Below are 26,625 nucleotides of genomic sequence, written 5' to 3' on the forward strand. Positions count from 1 at the left end.
TTTGGCTTTTGGTGGAATCATTTGAACTTCCCACACATGCATGTGTAATTTTTATCATGTTAGAACCAGTTCAAAATGACTAAAATTATATAAGAACATAGCATTCTTTTATGTTTCATTTGCAGTCACTTAGTTTTGATTGTTAACATTCTCTGCACTCGCCTTTTCCTGGATGGCGACACTATCACCAGCTTTGAATTTCATCCACAACATAATTTTGCATTTTAAATATTGGACTGCTAGGAAACCCTTTGAGTTCTCTTAAATCCTGTGTTACGGTCACTTCTGGAGATCAGACCAGGGTTTGTGAATCACTAAGGTCCTTACGTTTGGCTTACAAATGTTGCTTGCATTAAATACACAGTTGGAGATTTCTGCTGCTGGGGGTCCATCAATCAAACCAGAGAAACAAAACATAGTTTGAATCAATTTGGCATCATGGGAACATTTGTCTTCATTTGGAAACAACCACCATTTCCTGTCACACAACTGGGACATAACATGGATAAATTCATAATTAAAAGTTTTATTCTCCATAAATTAAGTCCCATTTAATAACATTTATTTCCTAACTCTCTCCTGGAAATCAAAGCAACAGGCGACCATCACTATGAATAAAACTACTTTTTTGACCAGTTTACATTTTTTATGCAGCTCCTTATGTCCCTGAATCCCCTTTCTCATCGGCAGCTTTCAGCTCTGATCAGATCCATATTCACCTCATTCAGGCCGGGGTCTGTAAATAACATCTTCATTAGATGGGCGGATGCCACAAACCTATCAAACACTTCAGGTTTCAAAGTGCGCAGGCTCCATCACACAGATTAATACATAACGCGGATGGAAGGAAATGTTCTTCCCCCCCCCAAGCCTGAGTGGTAACACGGAGCCGCGCTTGTTTTGTCTCCGCATTATCGGATCACGTCAAAGGAAATATGATGCAAGGGCAGGTCTAACATGCCAAGCTTATTACTAAGGACAGTTGAGATGAGATTCACAAACAAGACTCTTAACCTCAATTTAAAATCCCTGTTTGAAAAATGGTGACATTTATCTAATAACTCAATCAATATATCAATATCAATATATATTAGTTTAATATACATACAAGAAACAAACTGTGCCTATTAGATGCTGACTCTGTTTTTATCTATCACATTTTTTTTATTGAATGATTATCATAGATAAGAGATGCTCCATCAGCACAGCTCAAATGCATGATCAAACATCAGGATGCGACTTGGTCCCAAAGATGAAGGCTTCCAGTAAACTCTGGGTATTTTTCTTTCTTTGTTGTGACACTGCTGAGTTGAAAAAGACAGCTCCATCAGATCATCAAAGCACTGCAGTTAATAATAAAACAACAACCCACGTACTTAGCAGAACTGTGGGCACCAATCTTGGTTTTCTGGTTCGTTCATGACACGAAGAATTGTGTGTCTGACTGATCCCCGTGACTGATCGAATACTCATTCCCTGATATTGTGTGACTCCTTGACACGTTCTTGTTCTGAGGCACTTCCCCCTGTGCCACTAGCATCACAAACACAACTCAGTGAGGACTGTTGAGAGTAGAGCATGAGTGTGAATGTAATCTGCCACTGTGCAACCAGCTGTCGGTTGCAGACCAGGCTGCTAACCCCCCCTAGATTCTCTCATTTCTCTTGGAGATTACAGTATTGTGGTCCTGGTTTATAAAATCCTGCCAATGGGATATACCCCCTTCTCAGCACGACCCCCCCAAACTGAAGTTCATAACATGCTGCTTGTAATCGGAATACAGTGATTTGCATTGTGTTGCCGGGGGGCCGTGGACCTTATGCTGTGATTGATTATACAAGCATTGGGTCTTCCTCTAGGGGTTTGAGCCCTGCTGGAGAAACCCCAATACAATATGGATGTAATTCAGCAATCAGGAATCGTAGCACAGCAGAGCTCACTATTCTTATTTACATGTTACTTGTTGTAAATAAGACAAACATCCGTTTACAGTCTGGTGTTTACTGAGATGAAGAATATTATAGTGAGGATAATGGTTTATGCTATTATGATGTTACAACTGGGTTTCGTGTGTGTCTTTGTGTGAATTTTATTTTAATGGGAACTTATTTTAGCGACCACAACTCTTTCACCACGCATGCTTATTTAACGAGACGATGCTGATTTTTTTTTATCTGTAGCACTAAATTATTCAGTCAGCGTGAGCCCGCAGCACAAGCGCAGTCTGCCCTTCTGCAACAGTGAATCACATTTGTCATTTTATTAGCATATATTTCCCATGCGTTCGCAATTTTGCAAGCAAGCTAACTTCCAGATGTTTTAATTTCTAAATGCTTGTTTTGCTCCTTGCTTCATGTTTCCTAATCCTTTTGCTGCCTAAATACTGTTGAGTCTGTCAGAGGATAATGCTGGGAATCCATATGAAAACAGGGTAAAATGCATATTTAAATCCTTTAAGAATAATGAAACGGTGTATTATGCAACAAATTAAAGAAACAAAAAAAAGAAAGAACTGGTTACTTTATAGAAAATAACCTCCACCGACTGATGCAAGGTAAAAATACTTCAATGAAAAGGAAAAAAAAATGAGAGAAGGGAAAAAAATGAGGTGAAAAAAGAGAGATCATCCAGATTTTTTTTGTCGGCCAAAGGAATATAGGCTATGACACAGGAGATATGTGAAAACAGATACAGAGTTCAAGAGAGCTTTGCATTAATCTCGCGTTGTAATGACAGCGAAGGTTTTGCTATTCTGATGAATTCCACGATTGGGCTTAAACTGCTTTCATTTTGTTTGCTGGTCTTAATCTTCTAACCCTGCGTTCTTAATCAGAACTCAGAGCAGGTTTTTAATCTTCCATGAACGAGGCCACAGATTACGTGCCTCTGACCTTGTCATGCTGCACAGCTGCTTCCTCCCCAAATCAAGTTTCTCTTCCTGTGTAGTTTGCAAAGGAGGATAATCTTACGTTTTGAGTGACAATTCTCCAAAATCCAAACTGCATAAGTCACAAATATCGGGGGGGAAAGACCCTAATATTTGAAGAAAGAAATTTAGAAGTGGGTCAAATGCATAATACTCTGATGTCTGAAAGTGATTCCAGCTTTAACAAACAAAATGTGTGTTACGGTAGTTCTCTGTAATGATATCTTATCTCTGTGATATTATCATTTAATCTTTTGGACTTTTTTTTAGGAGCAGCCACACGTGTTGAGTTTGCAGGCACCATTCAGCATGCCAGTGTAAACTGAACAGACTTGACATAGACGCAGCCATGCATCAAATACATTTACAAGACTTAATCCTGCCGAGATATTCAGATGTTTTGAAAGACTGTATAAAGGATTTTTCAAGTATGTGACGAGTAAATCTTTTCACACCACTGTGGAATGTATGTGGTTCCTCATTTGTGGGCCTTTATACTTTAACAATGACCTATAAAAGCTGAAGTCGCTCATGTATTTAACATACACACTGTGCTGTCTGCAAACTTTCTCATGCTCGTCTTGCTTTGTATCTTCACAGATGTTTAATTTTGAAAATAAGTGCACACTTCCTGTGCATGTACGCCTCTGGACAGAAACCTCAGTCACTGCTCCAGTCAGTAGAATGTAATTCATCTCATTGTTTTGTACTTTCTTTTTTAAAGAATCTATGAATATTTCTCCAGCAGGAGCAGATTGTTGCTCGTTGACAAACCCTCTCAAACATCTAAATGAGGATAACGAGCTTCTTTTTTCTTCAACTTTTATTTGCTACATCTTTTAGTCTGGTCATTAGTAAATCCCATCTTCAGTCCCCATAGATAGACACTTCATTTGGTATAATAAAGGCACTTTACACAAAAATGATTTCCTGAATTTCTTTATTATTCACGGCTCGACGATGGAATTTTGCCTTTTGGCCAATGTGGGGAAAAAAAATTATGTTAATGTCATTCAGAATCCAGCATTTCTCCAGACGTGTGTGGCAACAGTCACTCAAAAATAATAAGATGTTGTCCCAACAGTTCGCCTTCTAAAGAAACAAGTTTCTCCAAGCATGACTTTATTGTGAATATTGATTTTCAGAGTAAAGAGAAACACAAGAATTGCTTTGGACTGTTGCACCTCCTGCAGTAAGTTTCTTTTGATTCACCTTATGGATAATGTATAAGAAGTTTACTTGAGAATATTGCCTTCAATTTACTCCGTTAAAGAAGTGAGCTCTACAGTTCTCCCCAATGCTTTCACAATGGGCAATGGTCACATGCTTGGACCTGGCAGTACGGGCGTCAAACTGGTGATACTGCATCTCCAAATTGTCCTCAGCCACCCTGTAAACAGATGCCGCAAAATCTTACCAAATGCATCTCAAGAGTCCATGAAAAAAATATATATATATCATCCCTCGGCAGGTAGCTCATCATCATACCTCGCAGGTAGTTTCTAAGGCTGTGGGTTTAAGCTTGAGGAGGATGGAACAAGACGACATCTTCTACTGCCTTGGACATTATTGCGAGGACCCTCTACAGCACAACTGTTATTAGTTGCCAGTGTAATTACCACGTTCACCATGAGGATTGTTCCATAGGAAAATAAGAATGCCTTTTCAGCCACGGTCTACATTCTATGTGTAACAATTTCACAAGTTGTTTGAAAGGATCAGAAAGAAAATCAACTATTTTGAAGCATATAGCCGGTGATGAGAAAGAAGCATGAGACTGAAACAAATAGTTTACTTCTGCTTCGACATGAGATCCACATCAGTTGTTAAAACGATGCATGGGGACTTTTAGAACTATGTTCATCCATCCATCTTCCCGCGGAGACATCCTCAACCATCTCGTCTACAGCGGATTTATTCACTTTGCGGGTTCACGAGCGAGAGGCGGGGTACACCCCGGATGCGTCGCCAGGGCCACACAGACCACCACTCACAACATATGGACAATTCGGAGTGACCAATTCACCTGAGCTGCATGGTTTTTTGGGGGAGCCTGGAGAAAACCCACGCAGATATGGGGAGAAAAGTTATTTTTTAACGAATAATATTTTTCACTGAGGCTCTTTGGAGGATAGCCTGAAACATTCAAACGATGGCCATCTGCTAGATAACAGCAGGATCTCTGCTGGCAGACATCCGTAGGTATATTTCTACCAGTGCTGACATGAGTGGGGGAAATTAAAAATGAACAGCATGAAACCAACAAATCAAATTGTGTGTGTGTGTGTGTGTGTGGAGGGCGCGTATACACTGCTACGAACAAGTGGCTTTAGAGCTAACCAGCCTTTCTGCTCTGCCCAGTTGACTGCGTGCTAAAGGTCTGCAGCACTTTGTGTTAAATAGGGTTATACTTCCATCTATTGGTCAAACTGAGGAAGTGAAAAAGGGGAAATATTCCTCCTTTTTGCTCATTGAAACGTAACATTGTTATTTTAACGTGACAAAAATACTCAACCAGAAGGCAGAACCAAACATAAGAAGATGCCCTTAATATGGGATGTGTTCATGTGCACCAGTGCATTGGGCAAGCATGTAAAAACACAGACTTCATGTTTCTGACTTCTCACCATCCTACTACATAAGGCACATTTCACATCGAACAACTCCTCTGCAACACTTCCAGACACTCTGGAAACACACCTCAAATATTCATTAAAATGACAGATGGGCACTCAAATAATGCTGCTGAAAGGTTTTTTTTTATTAGGCATAGGAATTCTTCATATCTAGTGTGAAATATTCTGTTAGTGGTGTGCATATTTAATCAGATAAACAGCTAACAAAAAGTATTACAGTAGTGTAAAACAAGATATCAGGCATAGGACAGTCAGGTTTCTAGTTTCCCTTATTCTCTATTTTACAAATGAATACATTTCCAAAATTTCCTTTGGGATTAATAAAGTTCTATTTTATCTGGGAATTTTCTGAAAGTGGCCTGAACTTTTGAAAAGATGAAGTTTGTTACTCTGCCTGCTATGGAGTAAAAATGCAGTGGAGGAAACTTTTTCAAAATACTGATGTGGCTAACTTCATTCAGTGAAATGTACAGGAAAGTAGATGGATTTTTAAAAGAGACTAAAGTACATTGTTCATACCCAGGCAGGCGTTGCCCGGAGACACGGGATCAGTGTAACCATGTTGAGAACTTGAGTCCAGCAGAGCAGCGTTGCCTGAGCGTTCTGGCTGCTGGCTCGCATCACACTCGATCTGGGACTCCCTGTCTTTACCTGCAAGGCAGGGAGAGGCGGGGACGGGTTCTGAGGAGAGCTTGGTGAGAAGCTGCAGGCAGTCGTGATCAGAGCCAGACTCCACTGTGACACTCTTGCACAACCGGCACAGACTCTGCCGTGTCTCCTCCAGGTTCTGCTCCAGATGGGTTTGCTCCTGCAGCAGTCGCTCTTTCTCACTGGCCTGGAAAAGACGGTAACGTTTCATCACTTCAATTCATGAAGCCTCCAAAATGAAGAAGTGGTTAAAGAGACACTCAACGGACCTTTGCAAATATTTAGTCATCAGTCCTCACTGTTTTCTTCTGTCTTCATTCATGCCACTTAACCTTCATTTCTCCTTCTTCAACATTTTATAGTACCAGAATCCAATATTTATGTCTCGACAAATGCTCCAGGATTTACAACTAAGTAATCTGAATTAAGACGGGGACTGGCTGCATTCAGAAGTTCCCATTCTGATCATATTCTTCGAGGAAAGTTCGATTTAAATCAAACAGAACTTCTCTTTGGCGGTTTTTAGATGCACATTTTGCACATGTTTCATAAAAGGTGGCCAATCCTTGGCTTTCCATGAACCTGTTATTCTACCTCTTGGAATAAGGCTGGTGCTTCAGTTCAGATTGCAGCAGTTCACACTAGTCTTCACTAGAGGACAGTATAGGTTAGAAAGTACTCATCATATCCCACAAAAACAAAATGTGAACACACCTTTATATTTACTGTTTTTTTCTCAGTCTCTTTGGTGCCGTTCTCAGATCAGAATGAAAATCTGCATAACTTAGTTCAACCTCCACAACATTTAGTCATTTGTGCACATCAGAGTAGCAATTTCTCCTTCCTCTGAACAAATTGCAAATGCTTTTAGACATGCGTCAGTTGCTTCATACAATTCTCTGCTGTTCTATAACATTATCATGTGCTTATGTCAGGTCGGTCAAAATGAACTATACTTATACTGCATTGCAAGGGATGAAAATATGTGTCCAGACAGACAGGAACGTCTGGATGTTCCAGAATGATCAACCTACGTTCAGTTACAATACGCACTGTGCTTATGTTTGGTCTAAATCAGTGACTGGAGTGTATTTTTCTTTTGCACAATGCTGTTGAATTGCAAAGAGCATATACAGTAAAGATGTGACACGTACGTATTCAGTGTCTTGTACTCACTTACTACCACTACAGCAATGTGTAACCGTACTGTAGTTTTCAAACGGCTGTACAAGTAGTGAATAGTGATGTCTTGAGCATTTCCAGGTAGTGTCACTGAGTTCTGACCTTTTTTTTTTATGCATTGGAAAACACTGACAGAATAAACTGTCTTAATGAAAACTTAATAAAGCCATTTGACTCTCATTTTGTTGACACTGGCAGCGTCATTGGCATGAAGACTTGCTTTCGAGGAATGGACTTTCCATTTTGAGCAAGCGACGTGCTTTTGCAGGTCAAGCCACTAGGTTGTTGAAGTTTGCTCCAATTGTTTTGAGAAATGCACTAACTGCTGTGCAAATGTTAATAGTGATGTACGAAAAGCACCAAAGCGACTGAGAGAAAACTGTAAATGTTGCGTGCAGCGCGTAGATGTCTTACTAATCGTTTGATTTCATATTCCAGATGGTGAATGCCTTCCAGCTTCCTCTTTCTGCAGCGCTGTGCAGCGACGCGGTTTTTGCTTCTTCGGCGGATGTCATGGACAAACTCCAGCTGAACTTGATTCAGCCGATTCTTTCTCAGAAGCTGCTGGAAGGCACTTCGGTTCAGTGTAGAGATCTGCTGCACTGGGAATGGGAGCTGCATCTGTAAAATAAAGATTTATTTTATTACTTTATGGATTTTACAGCTTCAACAGTAAATAAATGATCGATCATGAGCTATGTGTATCGTATTGACCTCTGCTGCTCTTCTGTTGTTGGCCTCAGTATCCCCGTCTGTGTCCAGGTCCGAGTCATCCCCGGAGTTGAGTGAGGAAGACATGTAGGGGCTCTGCTCTGACTGGGACAGGCTGTCACTGAGAGGTGCCGGGTCGTTACCCGTATCAAGGCCATTAAGGAAGGGACAGTCTCCCACGCTGGAGCTCAGATCCAGCTGCTTAAGACAATGAAATTCGGATGTTTTGGGTGGTTTGTTTTGTTCCATGTGGTCCAGGGCGAGAGGCTGAGCCTCAGAGAGATTGGACCAAAATCCCAAAATATTTGCCATGTGTTCAGCCACCTCCCTCTCTACACTGCTCCTCTCCCTTAATCCCTCGTCATAGTTCTGATCATTTAGTATCGAGACTGAGAGATCACCTGCCATCCTCTGTTCAAGTCCAACGTCACTCTGCTCTAATAACTCACTGCAGTCTCCCGCCCCGGCTGTGGCGAGTGGACGTGAACCAGGGCTGCAGCCGGCTTCGGCAGCGAGCGTCTCACCGGATGTTTCTGAGGCCGCTGGCTCGGTGGGTTCTGGTGGATTCACGTTCCCTGGGGTGGACAGCTCACAGTGTAAGCCACAGCCTGCCAGAGTCAACTCGCTTTGATGACACACTCCCATCTCCAAAATGTCTCCTTCACAAAACTGAGAGGGATGATCCCCTTTGTCCGAGTCTGGACACTGCAAGGACAACATGGGACACACCTCATTTGTTGACATCTCTGGCGATAAGGGGGTCATCTGCGGCCCGCAGTTCTCCAAACACAGGGCTTCTTCCCTGCTGTATGTCTGAGGCCGTGCACTCCGAGGACACTGCGATGCACAGCCTGTTTGATCATCACCTCTGGAAGGCAGCGAGCTTCGTGACTCCAGTGCTTTCGGTTGGTTGTTCTGCAGACCGGAACCGATGCCGACACCGGGGTCTTGGCTCTGACTGCAGCCGCTACGCCTGGCCTCCTGCGACATTTGTTTGCCTTCAGAGAACTTTGGGATGAGGAAGTCAAAGTGTGCCGACTCCAAGTTATGGAATCCTAAAAACTCGGCACTTCTGCGTATGGCATGAAAGTTTTCTTTGGTGAAGGGAAGCTTTGATGTGTAGGCAAACTGGAGTAAAGGTTCAAACCCCTCAATGCTCACCTGCGGGTTAAAAGACAGAAAACGACAGAGGTAAAATAACTTAGGAAGCTTCAAACAATGAACGGCTAATAAAGCAACAAAGGACTGTCCTAAAATTACGTCCCCTGTAGTGGACATCCTCTAGAGGGGACGTGTCAACGGGCTGGGTCTCAGGAGGATAAAGTTTCATAAAAGTACTATTTAACTGTTTCACAGTAATAATCTAATCCAAAGGCTAAATTCCTCCGCCCAATAAACTAAGCCCAACACAGCATCACGCATTTCATCCTCTGTGGGGTTGACGTCTCCGTTCTGGTCTCGGACATCAAATTCTGAAAACTCAACCAAATTCTCGACGACCGTCGACTAAAATACAATTCGCAGTGTCTCCATTTCTTTAAGAAAAACTTTCTCCTCGCCGTGATTAATGCCCATTTATAGTCTTGTTGCTTTTACTATGCAGGTACCGGAGCTTTCTAAAGCCCCTTTCATGCATTGATACTCTATAATTGTCCAGACATAACCCAGAGGAGCCAAAAATATGAAATGTCCAAGTCTTCTGGCTCAGACATTAGTTTACGCTGCCAGCTCCCTAAAATGAAGTCAGTGTAATGTGCAGTTTAAGTAGCGCTGAACAAATTCCTCGAGTTACTCCATGGCTACCAATGATGCTAATCCATCAAATCGAAGCTTCGTTTAATCCAGACACTAGGAAAGACACGCTGCGTTATGCTCAGGATGATGACTGGAGCTGAACCTTCCGTCGAACGCCGGGACACTGACCTCGTCCGACAAGGTGATGATGGGATTTTGACTGGTAATACGGGCAGCCGTGCTGTGAAAGTACACGCTGCAGGAAGCCAATACGGAACGATGAGCCCGGAACCTCTTGTTTCCCACCACCACAGTCACATCGCAAAGGAAGTCCCGCAGCCTCTGGTCGTCGAGACACTGGAGGACGTGGGCGCTGTGCACCGCAGAGTCAAAGGTGAACACTGATGTGCGAGGAGCTTGAACTAACATGGCTCTGACGAACTCAGCCTGCGGGACAAAGGGGGGAAAAAACAAGGTAATATACAATAATTTGTTTATATACCTACAAAGATGCTGAGGTTCTCCTTGGGAGTGACCAGATTGGACAGGATTAGAAATGAGACAATAAGAGGGACAGTGAAGGTTAAACGTTTTGGAGACAAGGTCAGAGAGACCAGACTTTGATGGTTTGGACATGTCCAGAGGAGAGACGGGGACGATATCGGTAGAAGGATGCTGAGGATGGAACTGCCAGGGAACAGGGCTAGAGGTCGACCCAGGAGGAGACACATGGACGTAGTGAGGGAGGACATGAGAGTGGCTGGTGTTGGGGGGGACGATGCAAAGGACAGGGTGGAGAACATTGATTTGCTGTCACGGGACAAGCCGAAAGTACAGTAGTACCTACAGTGGGAGATTATAGCTATAAAATATTAGCAGGAAATTAATCTGCACGAGTAAAACTTTTATTTTTGATCAAATTTGGTAAAAACGAAATCACGAGTTCTTTGTCCTTGGAAGCGGATCCTCTCACCACTTCCTTTAGTCCTTTACAACAGAAGTATATTCTGTTTGTGCGCTAACATTCAGCTCACAGCCAACAGAGCAGCAGCAGTGACTTCAGAGTTTAGAAATCTGGAGCAAACTGGACCAGGTCTCCTTCAAAAAAACTCTTTAGATACACTTTTCAATTCTGGATCAAAGTTTCACAGATTGGGTCAAAGAATCTTAAATCTTTCAGATTTATGAAACCTTTATTCATAAAACCGCAAATAATAGAAATGAAATAGAAATGCTGCCACATTGAAGTGATGATGCAACATGTTTGATGAATGTAATTAATTTTATTCATTGCACTCGTCCATGCCTCGGTTTAATTTTTGATCGTCGTGGATACGCTTCTTCAAAACAAAAGCAGTAAAATTATCTTAACCTTTTTCAAAACAAGCGAAAACGTTTCATGCATTGGTCTATTTGTTGTTTTCTTCCTCAAACTTCTCTTCTGAACACACTCATGCTGTTCTCTCACTGTTCCGCAAACTGTTCTCTCACTACATCCGTCGGCGGTTCCTCCCTCAGTTCCTCCTCAGCCTGTCGGGTGGCCTGCGTTAGAGATTTCACAATAAAGCGTGAAGCATTCCTTGCCTGTTTCGCCCGTTGCTGACAACGTATACTTTATCTTTTATGTTCTTGCTCTTAGCAGAACTGGTTTTACTTAATATTGTCAGAAAATAATTTGCATTTCTGGTACAGCCATTACGGTAATACTGATTCAATCACCTCTCGAACCCTGTAAATACTAACATCTTAATACTTAGTCTTTGTTCCTTGCAAATATAATTGTCATTCCGGCTACTTCTATCTATCTAATGTGTTTTACTATTTCTTTAATTCATATTTTCAATCGATGCTTCCCTACTCTTGTATTTCCGTCTCTAGTAGTCAAGCACAGCTTCCGCTTCATCCTCACTGTCCTGCATCACTGCTTCCGGTCTCCTTCTAATCCGCTTTATTCTTCCCTGATCACTGTTCCTTATGTCCTTCCTCTTGTCTACCTGGAAGTGGACAAGGACAAGTAATTACAAAAAGAAATGGACGGGCTGCCCCCGACTTCTGAACATCTTTCTTTAATTAATTGAACTAATGTTATTTAATGTTGATCGTCTTCTCTGAGAAGATGTGATCCAGTTTTCTACGTGGTCTAGACGTGGAACACACTGAACTCTTTATATTTTATTTGTGACCCTACACAATATAAAGTTTCATTATATAAATAATAAAGTTAAACACACCTCAAACATGTTTTTAACCCCTCTGGGATAACCTAGTGCAGATTGTAAGTGTAGTGCTCTATAGAGAGACATGGGGCTGTGCCATTAAAAGACAAACACGCAGTCAGGTCTCACTCGTTTTCATCATGACAAAGCGACTCAGAACTTTGTAAACAGGAACACAGAGACGTTCGGTATTTAGCGCGCACACACACACACACACACACACACGCACACACACGCACACACACGCAGCCAAGTCTAACAAGTTTAAAATGCTGATTCATGCTAAGACAAGTTACCATTAGTCATCATAGTCTGTACCAGGTGAGCGGTGACGTAGATATAATCTGCGCTGTTACGTTATTATCATGTTATCAATAACGGGACGCTGCCCGACAGGCCGAAGGGTTCGGGGCTAATATTAGCGTGGATCTCCCGAACGTTAGCGAAGTACTGAAACCCAAGGAGCCGGCAGCCTGTTAAAGCTAATGCTAACGGCTAAATGCTCACCGACCTGCAATGTCAGCTTGGGAACATGTCCATCGGGACATGTGGAGACGGTCCTCGCATGTACTCTGGTCCGTCTCTGCGAGGGACATCCGGACCGAGTCGGGGTTTCCTCTTGTCACGTGACAGACTCGACCCCAGTTAGCACCTACTGCGCATGCGCAATGAAACGAGTCTCGCGTGCCAACACACAGAGCAGGAACAACTTTTGTTTTGAAGCACCATGAAACCGATAGAAACGCAATTGACATATTTATTTTTACAAATTAGTTTTCACAAGTTGAATTAAAATGTTTGCACAAGTGTCACAATCTGGGTAATGTGCACGACTTTAATTACGCCCTTCCCACGAGTCTGGAAAGCGCACATCTATTTGTATCTAGTGTGCAGCTTTTACCAAAACTTATTGGAAAAAAAACAAAATACATCATCATATCTATTATTCAATTAATGTATTATCACATGAAAATAAATGTTTAAAGGTGAACTCTCAGATCCGTATGTTGTGGAAGGGAAACGGCAGCAGCGGGTTGATGTCATGATTTCCAAAGGAGTGTAGTTTGATTACACGATCTTCTCGTAGAAGAGGAGGTAGGCTTGGCAACTTTGGACTTTGCTCTCACTCACTGGCTGAACGCTTGTGTCACTGATATGAAACCATAATCCCTCGGGTTGTTCTGCAGCTCCTGAGGGGAAGCCACAAGTTAGTGGACACACCAAACATTTGGACTAAGCCGTTATTCCACGCCTGCGTTGCGTCCACCTACCGTTTGATGGGAGTTTGGGACACTCAGGTCGTACTTTCACATACGCCGTGTAATGCCCTGACCTCATTGTTCCGCTGTGTTCTACGATACCATACAAACTGTACACAATTTCTCCTTTTGTCACGTTCTGTTTGAAAACAGATCATTTTTCACAGTCAGTTTAGAATATAACAATGAGATATACACAAATAAGTCTAAAGGAATATCAAAATATATATATATATATTTACCCCAGTACTGACCTTGCATTTAACCTCACAAAAGGAAGCTAGATCCAGCATCATGGGGAATTGGACATGTCTGTTCACCTTACAAATACTGTATCCATTCTAGAAGAGAAGAACAACAAATCATGCAATTAAAGCTGCTGTTGGTTCACAGCAGTGAGATTAAACATGCCTCTGCAGTCAACTGGATCAAAAGGGAAAAGAGTTGAATGTTTTTTTTATTTAGCTTACCTGTTGAAATCTCTTCAAATGAAGTGTCAGCACTGGTGGGGGAGCGGAAATCAACATCTGCTTTAAGGCGTCAGTGTAGACGCCTTTCTTGGATCCTAAATAATAGAACAAAAAAATGCGACTTCATTGATTCCAAAGTTGAAGAAACAAAATAAATCAAGCTGGAAAAAAAATGTGGAAAACACCACAAAGAATACAAATGATTATGGTGAAAAAAAATCACCCGTACCTCCAGCTTTCTCTTTGTTCTTTTGCTGTTTAGTGCAGGTGACACAAAGCAGGCTGTTGTTCTGAGTTAGGGTTTCCACTGCTGTGAAGTTAAAGAGGCACGAATGCACTGAACACTCCTGCTTCTCCGGGGCCGTCCTGGGGGCCAGCGTTTGGAAGGCCAGCTCTGGGTCCTCCGTGACTACGGTGTATCTTTTAGCCTCCAGTGCCTCGTCTTCACTGTTCACGACTTGTTCCACAGCCTCAAGTTCTTCAATGAAGGCATCGTTCAGGCTTACTTTCCTTACATCGCTCACCAGCTCCATGTCGTCTCCTTCCTCCTGATCCATATCAGAATTTATGCTCCAGCCTAAGACGCCGTCCTTTGAGTGCTGCTCTTCTGATAGGACAGTAAAACGGTTGTTGACGGATGACATGGATGAGTCGCAGTCAATCACTGAATCCTCATCCTCTTCTTTTCCCTCTGTATCCTGCAGCGCGTCCTGGTTCTGCTCAGACTCGGAGATTTGTGCATCACTTCCTTCAGTTGGCGAGTCTTCGGGAATCTCACGGTCAGCATTTTCCGTCTCATCTGCAGTAGGACGCATCTGTTGGCTTTCTGTGTGGCTGGGAGACGAGAGACTGTCCAAAGTGACTCTGCCCTCGAACCTTTGCTGCCTCTTTTGTTGCTGAAGGCCAAGACAAATAAACAACACAGCACAATGCAATACTTTATCCTTCACAATTACCAGCCATCGTTCAAAATGCGAACCGTCCAGCTCACCTTCGCTTGCTTCTTTGCCTGCTTCTTTGTTTTCTTTTGCTGATACTTGCTGGGACTCGCACCATCTGTTCCACTGGTTGAAGGAGGACTGTCTCTTCCACCCAGGCTCAAATCAGTGACGTTATGCACAAACTTTTTTGGATTCTTCTTTCTGTATGCCTGAAGGACGCGGTCACAAGAAGACATGAGTGTGTATGACAGCTAAATCATGATGCTACATCAAATTGAAGTGAAAAACAAAACAAAACAACAACTAATAAGTCTTTACCTCATCAGACACAGGAAGAGAAAGATCTAAAAACAGCTCAGTGACGACAGACACCTGCAAGTAGGGCAGAGGCCATTTAGCTTGACGCTGTCATGACAGTGAGAGTCTGATGATCTTAACTGATTGCTAACTGCACATACCGTTTTACACTGCTGACACATTATAGTGCTGGTCATTTCCCCACCAAAAACATGGTCGACAAAGTTTTTAGGAAATCCATTCTTCTCATACTCTGAAATCAGAAATGCATCGCCAGATAGAAACATTTAGGAATGCCGAATGTGTCTGTGCCACAGAGGGATAGAACACTCACCTCCCACTAGTGACTTCAGCTGCTCTCCATCTATGCTTTTTCTTGTTTCTTTCAGTGCCTCAATCATCCCAGAGCTAACTCTCTGTGGAGACAAAAACAAAACCTTTAAATGTAGATGATGAAAGTGACCTTTGATTCATCAGAATAGGGAGATCTTGCAGGTAAATATTTTTCTTTTTTACAGAACAACAATAATATCAGTCTCACTTAGTGTGCTTCACTCTCTGGATATTAACCAAACTACTGAAGTAGAACAAACAAATGATCAAAGTTCATTAAATGAGAGAGAGAGATACATTTTTCATACAGACAGAGACAGTGTGAAAGACAGACTGACAGAATATGCATGCATACTTTGATCTCCTCGGCCCGCATCCCATCCAGAAGATATCGTAGCAGCTCCTGGCTATCTTGCTGCTGGAAGCCTTTGAACCTGGCAGCCCTGCAGGAAGGAGACATGCAGGATGCTCAGACATACAGCACGTGTCTTAAGGCTGAGTTTCACCCGGACCTGCAGTTAGTCATACTCACTTTTTACAAACTTGTGTGAACAACTCCCTGGGAGTCACCACGCTTTTCTTGGTTTCCTGGAGCTCATTCATTAGTTGACACATAGCCATAGTAAGGGATCCTGGGTGCTCCAACTGCACTCCGATAGGCTCCTGCAATCATAATAGAAGCCTTCAAGTCAAATAAAGTGCATTTTAGGAAATGCATCTGTATTTGCAGCTAAATTAAAATAGCAACATACCAGACCTGAAGATGCAATGGGTTTAATTTCTACATTCATTTTCTCATCTCTCACTTGGTTGATGATCTGTTTTAAGAGCTTTGTTTGAGAGAGATTCTGAAAATGACAATGACAGCAAATAATAATAATAATAAATGTAGGATTTAGGACATTTGTTATTTAACAGCAAAAGTACAATTATACACTGAGAGCTATTACCTGAATGACTGCATTAAAGAAGCATGTGTTTCCCAGGTTGCTCAGCCCCTTGACTGAAACGCCACCGCTGCTTCCAGATGTGCCGGTTTTTTGTGTTATTCCAGAACTCTCTTTTTTAGGATTTTTCCTTCGGCCTTTGTTTTCCTTGTCCTCACATTCCTCTGCAAGGGGTGTCTTGTGCTCAACTTCCAGCAAGCTGTCTTCCTTATGAACGTCTAAAGAAGGGATTTTAGTTAGAGAGAAACCTTCCCCTAATATATATATATATATATATTTAAACATGACAGTAATGATCAAGCAATGGAACCTACCGGTACCGGTACTTTCCTGCTCTCTCTTAAGAAGACATGCAGAAGCTTGTTTTTGTAAGTTTGTCACCAGCTGAGCCAAATGTCCGGTTCTGGAATATTGGACTTCATCATCACATATGTAACACCTGGAAGTTGGGCAAGCATTCAGGAAAAGGAACTTGTCAATTAAAGCACACCCTATTCCTCACTTATTAACACACTCACCACAACAACAACACACTCACCACACACTCCAGCTGTCCAAGCTGATGACCAGGCAGTGTGGATCTGAATGTGGAGTCTCATAATGTTTGATGGCATGCTGGTTCTCAGAATTTCGTCCACATCCCTTGTGGAAGAAGACGCATTTGATGACTTAGCAGTGAATACTGTCATTTGATTGACTACAAATGGGCTGATTAGACTCACTCTGTGGCCACATTTCAAACACAGCCATAAGACGTCAGCTTCTTGATCCTCTGTAGAATCCTGCTGCAGTGCTTGGCTGGTAGTTTCATGACTTTCTTCATGCTTGCAATCCTGGCAACTTGTCCAGTTAGAATTTCCAGACAGCTTCTTTAGAAGAGCTTGGTCTGTTCCCTTCTTAATATGTCTGCAGGACGGACCTAGAAGATGAAAACAATCAAAAATAAATATCAAAATCGCATTATAAGGCCTTGCATTGGCTGTCTATGATGATGGTGGTATTCATTACCAGTAAAGTCGACGTCATCCTCTTCTCGCGAGCTTCTCTCCTTCCCCCTTTTCTTTCCCATTTCACCAAACTTTACTCACGATAAGAAATGAACGGAAGTTATCATTCACACCCGTAAAATAAGAATTTAGACGTCACAAAACGCAATCCGGTTGCAGTTCATTCCCTCCGAGAAGCAAAAGGCAAGTGAACGTGTCGTTTCACGTCACAGCGGTCCTCGTGGTCGCGTAAAATCACATTTACAATTACAAATCGGGATCAAAATCTGAACATATTTTCGTTTCGTTTACCCTGAGCGAATTAATTTCCTATCTGGGCATGATTCATAAAAAAAAAAAATCTGTTTTCAGTCGAAAACTACAAGCCATCGAGTAACAAAAAATAGTCCAGAAAAGTTTTAAATGAACAAAAAAATCTGATAGAATAACAAAAACATTCCTGGAAAATGCCGAGAACCAGAGGAACAAAATATGAGCGTCTCTGTTTCTGCTCCTCGGTGCGTTTCCTGTGTACGTCGCTTAAAACGGTCCGTCTTGAAACAAAGTCTACTTCGGACGGACGGGTGTTATAGCGAGTTTGTTTATATACACCTCTGTCCGTCGGCTAGCTTCCCCGGTTACGTTTGAGCCACAGAGCTAAATAAGCACCTCTTTTGTTCCCCGAGCTGTAAATACTGGTCGCCTTTATCAGCATGTCCTGCTTGGAGTGGGCCGAGTCCCGGCTCGCTGAGCTGGAGCTGCTGACCAGCATGTTCCCCACCCGGGAGGAGCTGGAGACCACCGACCAGCTGGCGCTAGCCGAGCTCAGGGACTACGTGGAGTGTTCAGACTCTACGAGGAGCTCTCCAACTTCCAGACCTCAGTTTGTCATCAAACAGAAGCTGCATACCACAAGTATGGAGAGGGTATGTTCAGAGCACGCCATTCAAATCGAATAACAATGCAGATTAAAACACATCGTTGTCTGTTTTGTTTTGTTTATTTTATTTTGATGCTCCTCTCAGATGGATGTCCTTCTGTCTTGTGCTTATCCATCCGAATATCCCAGTGTGTTGCCGGAGATAACTGTCCGGTAAGGCTCTGCCCACCACTAATAATGACACAAACACAGAATACAGCAGCAGCAGGGTGTGCTCATTGGAAAGGAACTTGACGGTAGATGCTTGTTTGTGTTGTATGCGCAAGGCTTTGGGCAAAATGACTTTCCGATTAGAGTTCACCAGCCAGTAATGAAACGTCAAATCAGTTCCTGCTCTTTGACAGCACTTTTAAAACGCTTCCATATCAAACAGATGTTTGTTAAGTCAGACACACGTTCAACTTTTTTCATTTTTAAGCAGGAGATGGAATCGGGGGGGGAGATTTAATTTCCGAAACCTTGCAGCAGGAGGCAGCAGCAGCACGTCAAAGAGCCAGGGAAAGAACAAAGTGTAACGTGTGTCGACTAATGAGAAAATGAAATGACAGAAATGAGTTAAATGAGCATCAGACTAATTATACAGACGTAACTCTGCCAATGACTTTGCACTATGAAAATTTGATTTCCATTTGCAAACTTAAACTTTTAATTTTGCAGAGAGATCAAAAAGAGAAATAATGCAGCAGCACAGAAGGTGGGTGGGGGGGGGGGAATCATAATTTGCTTTCATGAAATATTTTACGGGAGGTAGACGTTCATATTGATTTTTACGCTGATTAAACGCCGTAGTAGATCTGTTGTGGTTTCCCTACAGAAGCTTTTCTGCATCAATATGGAAAATTCCAGTTTCAAATGTCTTCAATCTGTTGGAAATCTCTTTTTTTTCTTCACATTATATTTTATTCATACCCTAGGTGCGCTGGTCTCAGCAGGGCTCAGCAGACACGGCTCCACGTCGAGCTCAATGCATACCTTATGGAAAACTGCCAAGGGGAAGTGTGTGTGCTCTCTGCCGTGGAGTGGGTGAAAGACAACCTGCAGCGCTTCACTAATAAGAGCTTATCAGCAGCTCCGACACCTAAGAAAGAATATTCCCCTTCAGGACCACGGGAAGCGTTCAGCCGACTGTGGATTTACAGTCATCACATCTACAACAAGACAAAAAGGAAGAATATCTTGGAGTGGTCCAAGGAGCTGGGTCTGTCGGGGTTTAGCATGCCCGGGAAGCCCGGTATTGTGTGTGTGGAGGGGCCTCAATCTGCCTGCGAGGAGTTCTGGTCCAGGTATCTTGACTGTTGTTATTTTTAGCACCTGATATCACAGCCGGAAGCCTGCTGACGTGCCAAGTTTCTTCTTCTAACCCCCCCCCCCCCCCCCCCATTTCACAGAGTGAAGGTGCTGACATGGAAGAAGATCATGATCCGACATAGAGAGGATATTCCCCTTGATCGTCAGGGTGAGGACAGCAATTCCGTTGGAATTCTAGACTCTCTGCGCAAATTCACAGGCTTCCAAGAGGCAGCGTTTGACCCTCGTGGAAGCCGAGGTGATCACATGGACCTCGGGCAGCTTTACCAGTTTTTAAATGAGAAAGGGTGTTGTGATGTCTTCCAGATGTATTTTGGCATTGAAGGGAAGTAGTGGTCCGACCTGGAGATTTCATGGTGCCATGATGCTGAATTCACTTCTCTCTGAAACCATACGAATGGAATTAAATTCAACGTTGTTTTACCTGCTTTTATCTTGCATTCAGGCACAAACGGACAGTCAGCACGTTGCTACATGTACCCTAATGTACTGAGATAAAAGGGTGCGATGGGAAAACGGGGCATAAATCGCACTGAAGTTTGAGAAGCCAAATTCTCACTTCTATAGCTAATGGGTAAATATTTCAGAAAGAGACGTGGCGACTGTCTGAGCTTCTGTTCTTCAGTTATTTCTGCACGTTTAGTTTCCTTGGGGCCACTGTGGATCGCAATCAGGCAATTGCAGGATTTGCGAGGCTGATACCCCGTTAATAAGTGGACAATATTTACAACTATGTCAAATATCTGTTTATGAAATCTGTTGATTTTCTTCATATCAATTATAGATTACACAATCGACCCAATTTTTATTTTTTATGATTACTTTTTTCTTTTTTTGGGATTATTTTTGCATAATTGGGGATTACACTCTGGCAATCAAAACTGTGATTATTTGACTAAAAACGAAAGGGGCAAAATATTAGCCAAGATTTTATGAGAACTTTATTCTACTGGGTTCAGTGAAAACAGACGATTGTTTCAGATAAAGTGTGTTGATGAATGTTTCGTGATTTTATTAACAGAAAACGTATTTTAGAAAGTTCCTTGTTAATTCTTGCTATTGCACAATAATCTTTACATATTCTAACGGCATTGACATACCACTGAAAATGGTCTCCTCAGAGGGGCCCAGAGGGGGTTCATACTGGTGAAACATGTTGTACCTTTTGGTACAACCTTTTTACCAGAACTGTGGTACTAGATCTGTACTACATAACCTGCTAAAGTGTTACATGATGATGGCAGCTTGAAGACAACTCCAATGGGAGGTGGCGGTGATCATGAGTACGGTATACGTTGCTGTGAATGTGCTTGTTTGGCCAACGTTGCCCTGCAGATGGCACCATTATATAATAAAGTTAGGAAATATTAGAAGTTTAACATGTTTAAACTCAATACATCCTGTTACACAAAAGATGTCACTTGATTTTTTTTTTTTTAACTAATCTTTGTTTATTGGGTAGAGATATCTGTCTTTCTCTGGAGTTAAAATAAATGGCTATAAGATCCTGAACATGGATATATGTCTGATTAAGCATACCGGGACAGTCCATTTTTTTTTGGGGGGGGGGGGGGGGGGGATGGGAAAGAAATTAAAACCTTTCGACACTTTACTGTCATGTCTAACTGCTCTAAAGTTCACTGGAACTGTACAGGGTGTAAAGTACTTGACTGTGGGCCAGAGTACTCTCTCGCTCAGTGCCAGATGAGACAGGCGCCAGCCCCCTGTGACCCTGGCTGGCAGAAGCAGTTATAGAAAATGAGTTGATGTGGTCTCTGTGTGTAGCCACACTGTACACGAAGAGAGAAGCTCGTTAGTTTTGTTTTCAAAAACATCTACATTTAATGATGAATCTGTGGCAGTGAAAATCACTCTGGACCGATGAATTGTGTTTTATCTGTGTGCAGCCCATCGTCCGGCTCCCACAAGAGCTGGATCACCGGAGAAAATGCTGTAAAAATGTATTCATCAAAGTTTCAGTGCTTATTTGTATCAGATGTGAATATTTCTTTAATATTGGAGTTATGATTATGATGCAGGTTAAAGTCATTTTAAGAGCTAATAAAACTGCTTCTGTGTTTTTTGGAACTGCTTTATAAAAAAAACAAAAAATTAACAGTCCATTCGATTGGCTCATTCGTACATCTTTTTAACAATAATTTTTACTTTTTAAGACTACTATCCTAGAGTTGACGAACAAAGCCCTCCAATTATCTCCCATGCAATTATTATCTTGCATTGCATGGGAGTACTGTTGCCGATTCTATTTTTCTTCACCACCTGACGTTACTAGTTTTCAGTCTGTCCTCAGAGAATAGACTCACACTTCAGTCAGATCTGACCTGTCTCTTCAGAAGACTCATCAGAAGAGTCTTGTCTGTTTATCTGGGGCTCCCCGGTGCATCAAGAGCTCCAGCTTGTCCTGCAGGATTTGATTCTCTCCATCAGGACATGCAACCTCACCTCCGGTGTTTGGACCTTACATCCTTCTTAAGGTTAACGCTTCTATGACATGAAGTTGAATGAGTCAGTTAATGCATGAATCTTATCAGTGCTTCATGTTGCTAATATATTTCCTGTATGGATTGACTTAAAACAGCCATATTTACTCTTTATTTCAAACATAACACACCCGGCATAGAGTTCTGTATCTGGTTCTAGCTGTTGTAGGTCTGTAGGATATCCAAACAGTATCCCTAGGTGTTCCTTAAATACTGAATTATTACACAAACCAACATTTGTATATGCATTGCTGGATTTAAAATGTGTAGGTTCTTAATCAGTCGGTACTTCTGTCACGAACCGCTGAGTTCCAGGCTCATCTGCGAAGAGTTTGGATGACATCAATCCAATTATGATTTTTTTTTTCAAATTTAAATGTGATCTGAAAGGATTTCATGTACTGTGTAAAAGCGTTCCAGCAACCATGTGTCCTTTAATTTACCCAACAAAGTCTGTACATACAAACAGTTGCCAAAACGGCAGAGTCACTAATATTTGAATCTGGAACATGTTTATTATCTCAGCCAATTAGGTTTCTGCAGCGCTTGTTTGTCCATTGGCTTGTTTGCTTGTTTGTCTGTCACTTAGCAGGATTATACAAAATCTATTGAACAGATTTTCATGAAACATGGTGGGACGCCTGGCACGAAAGAAGCCATCAGAATTTGGAGGAGATTTGGATAAAAGGGGTGGAAAAACAATTTCATTTCTTTCCACACTTTATAATTGTGAGGTGCATTTCAAATGCTTGTTTAGTTGCAAATTATTTGATGAGCCTTAAACATTTAAATTAAGATCACTCCATCTGGAAGATTACTTAGCAATCAGCCTATAATGTGCAGTAGATCTTGCATCATGTGTTGTCGGTATTATTAATTAAGATGGAAGCCAAAATCACTCGACTATGATCGGGACTCTCACCAAAATGTAATGGAATTTTCCTGGGGCTGTCCATAAAGATCCATTTATAACATTTTGAGTTATTCTGAGAACAGACCAAAAAAAAATACCCACGTCAGCAAAGACAGAAGCTACTTGGCATTGGTAATAAATCATTGTTGTGGTAATGACATCTTGAGATGCTAAATGGTGATAATGTAGCCTTAACAGCAGGCTGAAGCATGGAACAGCTACTGCTGTACTGTCGGCTTGTCCCGCCACAGCAAATCAAGCTCATCCACTCCACACTGTCCTTTGCTTAAAGCTTGTTTTGGTGGTTCGTTCAGATTAGTGGTGAGGACACCACAGTTCTGGGGTGTAAACGCGTGTATTTTGAATACAATTCTTTAGTAACACATCCTAAGTCAAGACATACTAACATTTATTTTAAGTTGCTTGTAGCTACAGAAACATCTACGAATATTTGCTGAAACAATGACCAGTGTGTATGAATTGCCCATTTCAGTTTTAAATGGCCTCAGTTAGTTTCATTCCATGCACAGTTGACTTTCAAGATCCTTCATTGATTTTCTTTTGCCCTCTTTGTTTCGAGTCCCTTCCGTCCTTCACTGCCAGCAGTTTACTGCGGCACATTACATGCACCAGGTTGAAAATACTATAAGGTGCTCCTTCAAAGGAAATGTACCAAGGCATTTGTGCACGCCGTGGATGTCCTCTTCCTTCAATCCTTGGGTAAATGAAAAATGAGTGGCATGTGTGGTGTTCCAGCATGTGACCCTGACACCATCTAAAATGACTGCTTGTAACCAACGCCATGATGAATTTGTGCCCTGAGGTGTGGTTATGAATATTGAAGAGGAAAATGTCAACACACTTTCCTCATGGCCACCTGCTCTCTATTACGGAGATCCATTGTTCACTGTCATCTAAATGCCAGATGTAAAAATAGTAAAAACATTGTTTATGGTAGCAACATTCTGATCAATGGAGCATTATACCAAAGCCGCACACCAGGAATTTTATTTCACCACCAAGTCCAGTTTCAAGTCCCATCCAGTCTGCCGGAACGTATCCCAGGTGACATTGAGAGAGGTGTGGGCTACATCCTGGATGCCGGTTCATCACAGGGCTGACACAAAGCAGGACATTCACATTCATACTGATGGGCCATGGAGAGTCATGTAGTCTACTACGTCGCATGTGTTTGGACTCAGCTAAAATAAGTGTTGGTAAAGTATGTGATAATCTCTCAGTGAAACAAAGGGGGGGGGGGTTATCAATGTCCTCATTGATAAACACTAAGTGTTGTGGACATTACACTGAGAGACGGGAAAAAGTTAAAATGTTTTGTTCACATCTATTCTTACATTCTCTTATTTCGAGGTTTGTTGCGGTTACTTCCCAGAGAAGTAACCGCAACAAACAGTAAAATGAACTCAACCTTTCGTTTCTCAAAAGTGCAGATTTATGTGTGATTGACAGTGTTGGAAACAGTCAGAATATTATAAGCACACAAAGGTGCATGAGCAAATGCATCCCCATTATTCAATTTAACCAAGCCGGTCTCTGATTGCTTGACACAACATGCTTTTGGCTGACTGTCTGTTTGTCTACACGGTTGAGAAATTATCTTCATTCAGACTAAAAATCAAAAGCAGGAATGAAAAGGAGAAGCATGACTGAACATGATTGGATCACTGACCAAAGTTTTAATTAGCTTTAAGTGAGACTATATTTGCATTTAACGTTAAATCAATGTCAATTTTTTTTAAATTTAGATGTTGCAGTCATTGAACTTTTCTTTTTTTTCTGCTTTCCTGACAGCACAAAGATAATATTTTACTTAAGTGTCCCCTATTTAGCATTATTACCAATATACAAACATTTAATTAAGAATTTATGACATATTTTAGCGTAATAAGTAAATATATGTGTTTTTATTATTTTATATATATAATATAAATCATAAATGGGGAATATAAAAATACATATTCAAAGGATGAGCAGAAACTCTTTCATAGACTTACAACTAAAGTAAAGTATTTTACACATGTTTGTAAGTTGGTGCGGCCACCTTATCTCCTCCTTTGGCAAACGACTGCAGCAATCACATCCTTTCTTCTTGGAGTCCATTTTCATAACTCTTTGTGAAAATGATTTTTGCATTAATTTCATCCACACATGATTTACTGGTGTTTTTCTTTTTTCATAATTTCAGACAATAACCAAATTCTGTAAGTCTATTGAACTGCTGACGCATATAATTGAATTAGTTTGGAACGTCACAGTATTTCAACACGGGGATTTCATCGTGCTTCTATAGCCAGCACTCGCTCATGGAGCCAAGCTAATATAAACAGTATTGTTTTGAATTACTTGAAGCCACAGACAGTGAACAGAGGATGTTGAGAGCATTAAGATAAAAATAACAAATCCAAACACATTCTTAAAAAATGTCCTGAAAGGGATTTACACAGTGGCCTCATACCACGTTGCTGTGCTTCATTCTTCTTTCAGATTGTTTCAAATAAGAATAATCCATATTTTAAATTTAATCACTCTCTGGATAAGCTTTAATCTCTGTGTGTCTTTCATAGATGAAGATTAAGTAATTTTATAAATACTCTAGAATGCTGTAAAAACTGTCCGCATGTACCGGTACTGTATATTAGAGTCGACACTTAGACATCAATCCAATTAAGTACATTTGTGAGGAACATATTCATTTCTGTGCGCCATATTGTTTTGCGACTTGGCATTGCTGGTGAGTTCATAACAAAGTCGCAAGAGCTGCAGAAGAGAACTCCTTTTTAGCGCATATCAGTCCGTTCATTTACTATGTGTTGCATTACCATTTCCAATTCAACCAAAGTAAACTTGATAATCAACGCAATTAAAAATACAATTACTTGTGTTTCCAAGTGCCATTTAGCAGCTTGGCCTGGAAGCTCTGTGGGATTCTCTCTCCTGATGACACCTCAAGGTGAACTCTTGTATGGCCGCCCATCCTGAGAACACTAAATACGGTCAAATTAAACAATTTCTCTTTTCTCACTGCTATTTAATCACTTATCTTACTTAGCTGTCTGTCTTGTCTGTCTGAAGTATTCCCTGAAGCGCACCATCACATTGACTGGAATTGTAAAGATGACTGGATAGTTTCTCTGGAAGTATCAAAGCCTTTGCAGTCTCACAGATCCTATACCGATTGTGTTTGCTCACCCCAGTGTTTGCTCAAATGCTTCTATTTCAGTGTCTTTTTTCTGGATATGGTGATACTGAGGATCATATCAAGCAAGATTTCCATTTTGGGAGTGAAACAATTCTTCTATTTAAAATTAATTCCAAATGAGGAGAGCTTTTTAGATATATAATTGCCATTTCTCTCTATAATCATAATCATAATCATAATTAGAATCAATTGCTATGATATCAATATAACGTAGTGTAAGTAATACCTCGATCAAGGAGGTTATGTTTTTGACTGCATTTGTTTGTCGATTACAAAAGATCTGCTGGATTGATTTTGATGGGAAAAAAATGGGTGGACCAGAATCTATCATTAATTAAAATGTTTATTTTCATTTTCAGAGATGACAGAATGGCTTCCACAGTGCCTTGTTTTTAGTGTAACTTGTAAATGAGCTAGTGGCACATTGTCTGTCCCCAAAAATGTGGCCACTCATTAA

At 41.4% G+C, this 26,625-nt stretch overlaps 3 protein-coding genes across 3 annotated transcripts; 1 reads left to right on the plus strand and 2 right to left on the minus strand.

Annotated features, from left to right (window-relative positions):
* Positions 1-5,673: 5,673 nt before the first annotated feature.
* LOC137901485 (transcription regulator protein BACH1-like) lies at positions 5,674-10,269 on the minus strand. Its single transcript, XM_068745519.1, has 4 exons — positions 10,027-10,269; positions 8,107-9,264; positions 7,807-8,013; positions 5,674-6,397 (listed from the first exon to the last, which is right to left on the minus strand). The coding sequence occupies exons 1-4, from the start codon at positions 10,264-10,266 to the stop codon at positions 6,062-6,064; spliced, it is 1,941 nt and encodes a 646-aa protein (XP_068601620.1). The 5' UTR covers positions 10,267-10,269; the 3' UTR covers positions 5,674-6,061.
* A 2,527-nt stretch (positions 10,270-12,796) lies between these two features.
* usp16 (ubiquitin specific peptidase 16) lies at positions 12,797-17,369 on the minus strand. The gene is made up of 17 exons (XM_068745426.1): positions 17,309-17,369; positions 17,023-17,219; positions 16,839-16,942; positions 16,627-16,739; positions 16,304-16,518; positions 16,106-16,201; positions 15,886-16,016; positions 15,709-15,796; positions 15,355-15,436; positions 15,182-15,273; positions 15,042-15,095; positions 14,774-14,932; positions 14,012-14,678; positions 13,783-13,877; positions 13,567-13,653; positions 13,304-13,451; positions 12,797-13,240 (listed from the first exon to the last, which is right to left on the minus strand). Exons 1-17 carry the CDS (start codon positions 17,367-17,369, stop codon positions 13,122-13,124), a joined length of 2,508 nt encoding a protein of 835 aa, XP_068601527.1. The 3' UTR covers positions 12,797-13,121.
* A 630-nt stretch (positions 17,370-17,999) lies between these two features.
* Positions 18,000-19,867, plus strand: rwdd2b (RWD domain containing 2B). The gene is made up of 4 exons (XM_068745637.1): positions 18,000-18,212; positions 18,312-18,379; positions 19,141-19,509; positions 19,615-19,867. The coding sequence occupies exons 1-4, from the start codon at positions 18,000-18,002 to the stop codon at positions 19,865-19,867; spliced, it is 903 nt and encodes a 300-aa protein (XP_068601738.1).
* The last annotated feature ends 6,758 nt before the right edge of the window (positions 19,868-26,625 follow it).

The sequence above is a fragment of the Brachionichthys hirsutus genome, chromosome 11 (assembly GCF_040956055.1).
Source record: "Brachionichthys hirsutus isolate HB-005 chromosome 11, CSIRO-AGI_Bhir_v1, whole genome shotgun sequence".
In the NCBI taxonomy this organism is placed as follows: Eukaryota; Metazoa; Chordata; class Actinopteri; order Lophiiformes; family Brachionichthyidae; genus Brachionichthys; species Brachionichthys hirsutus.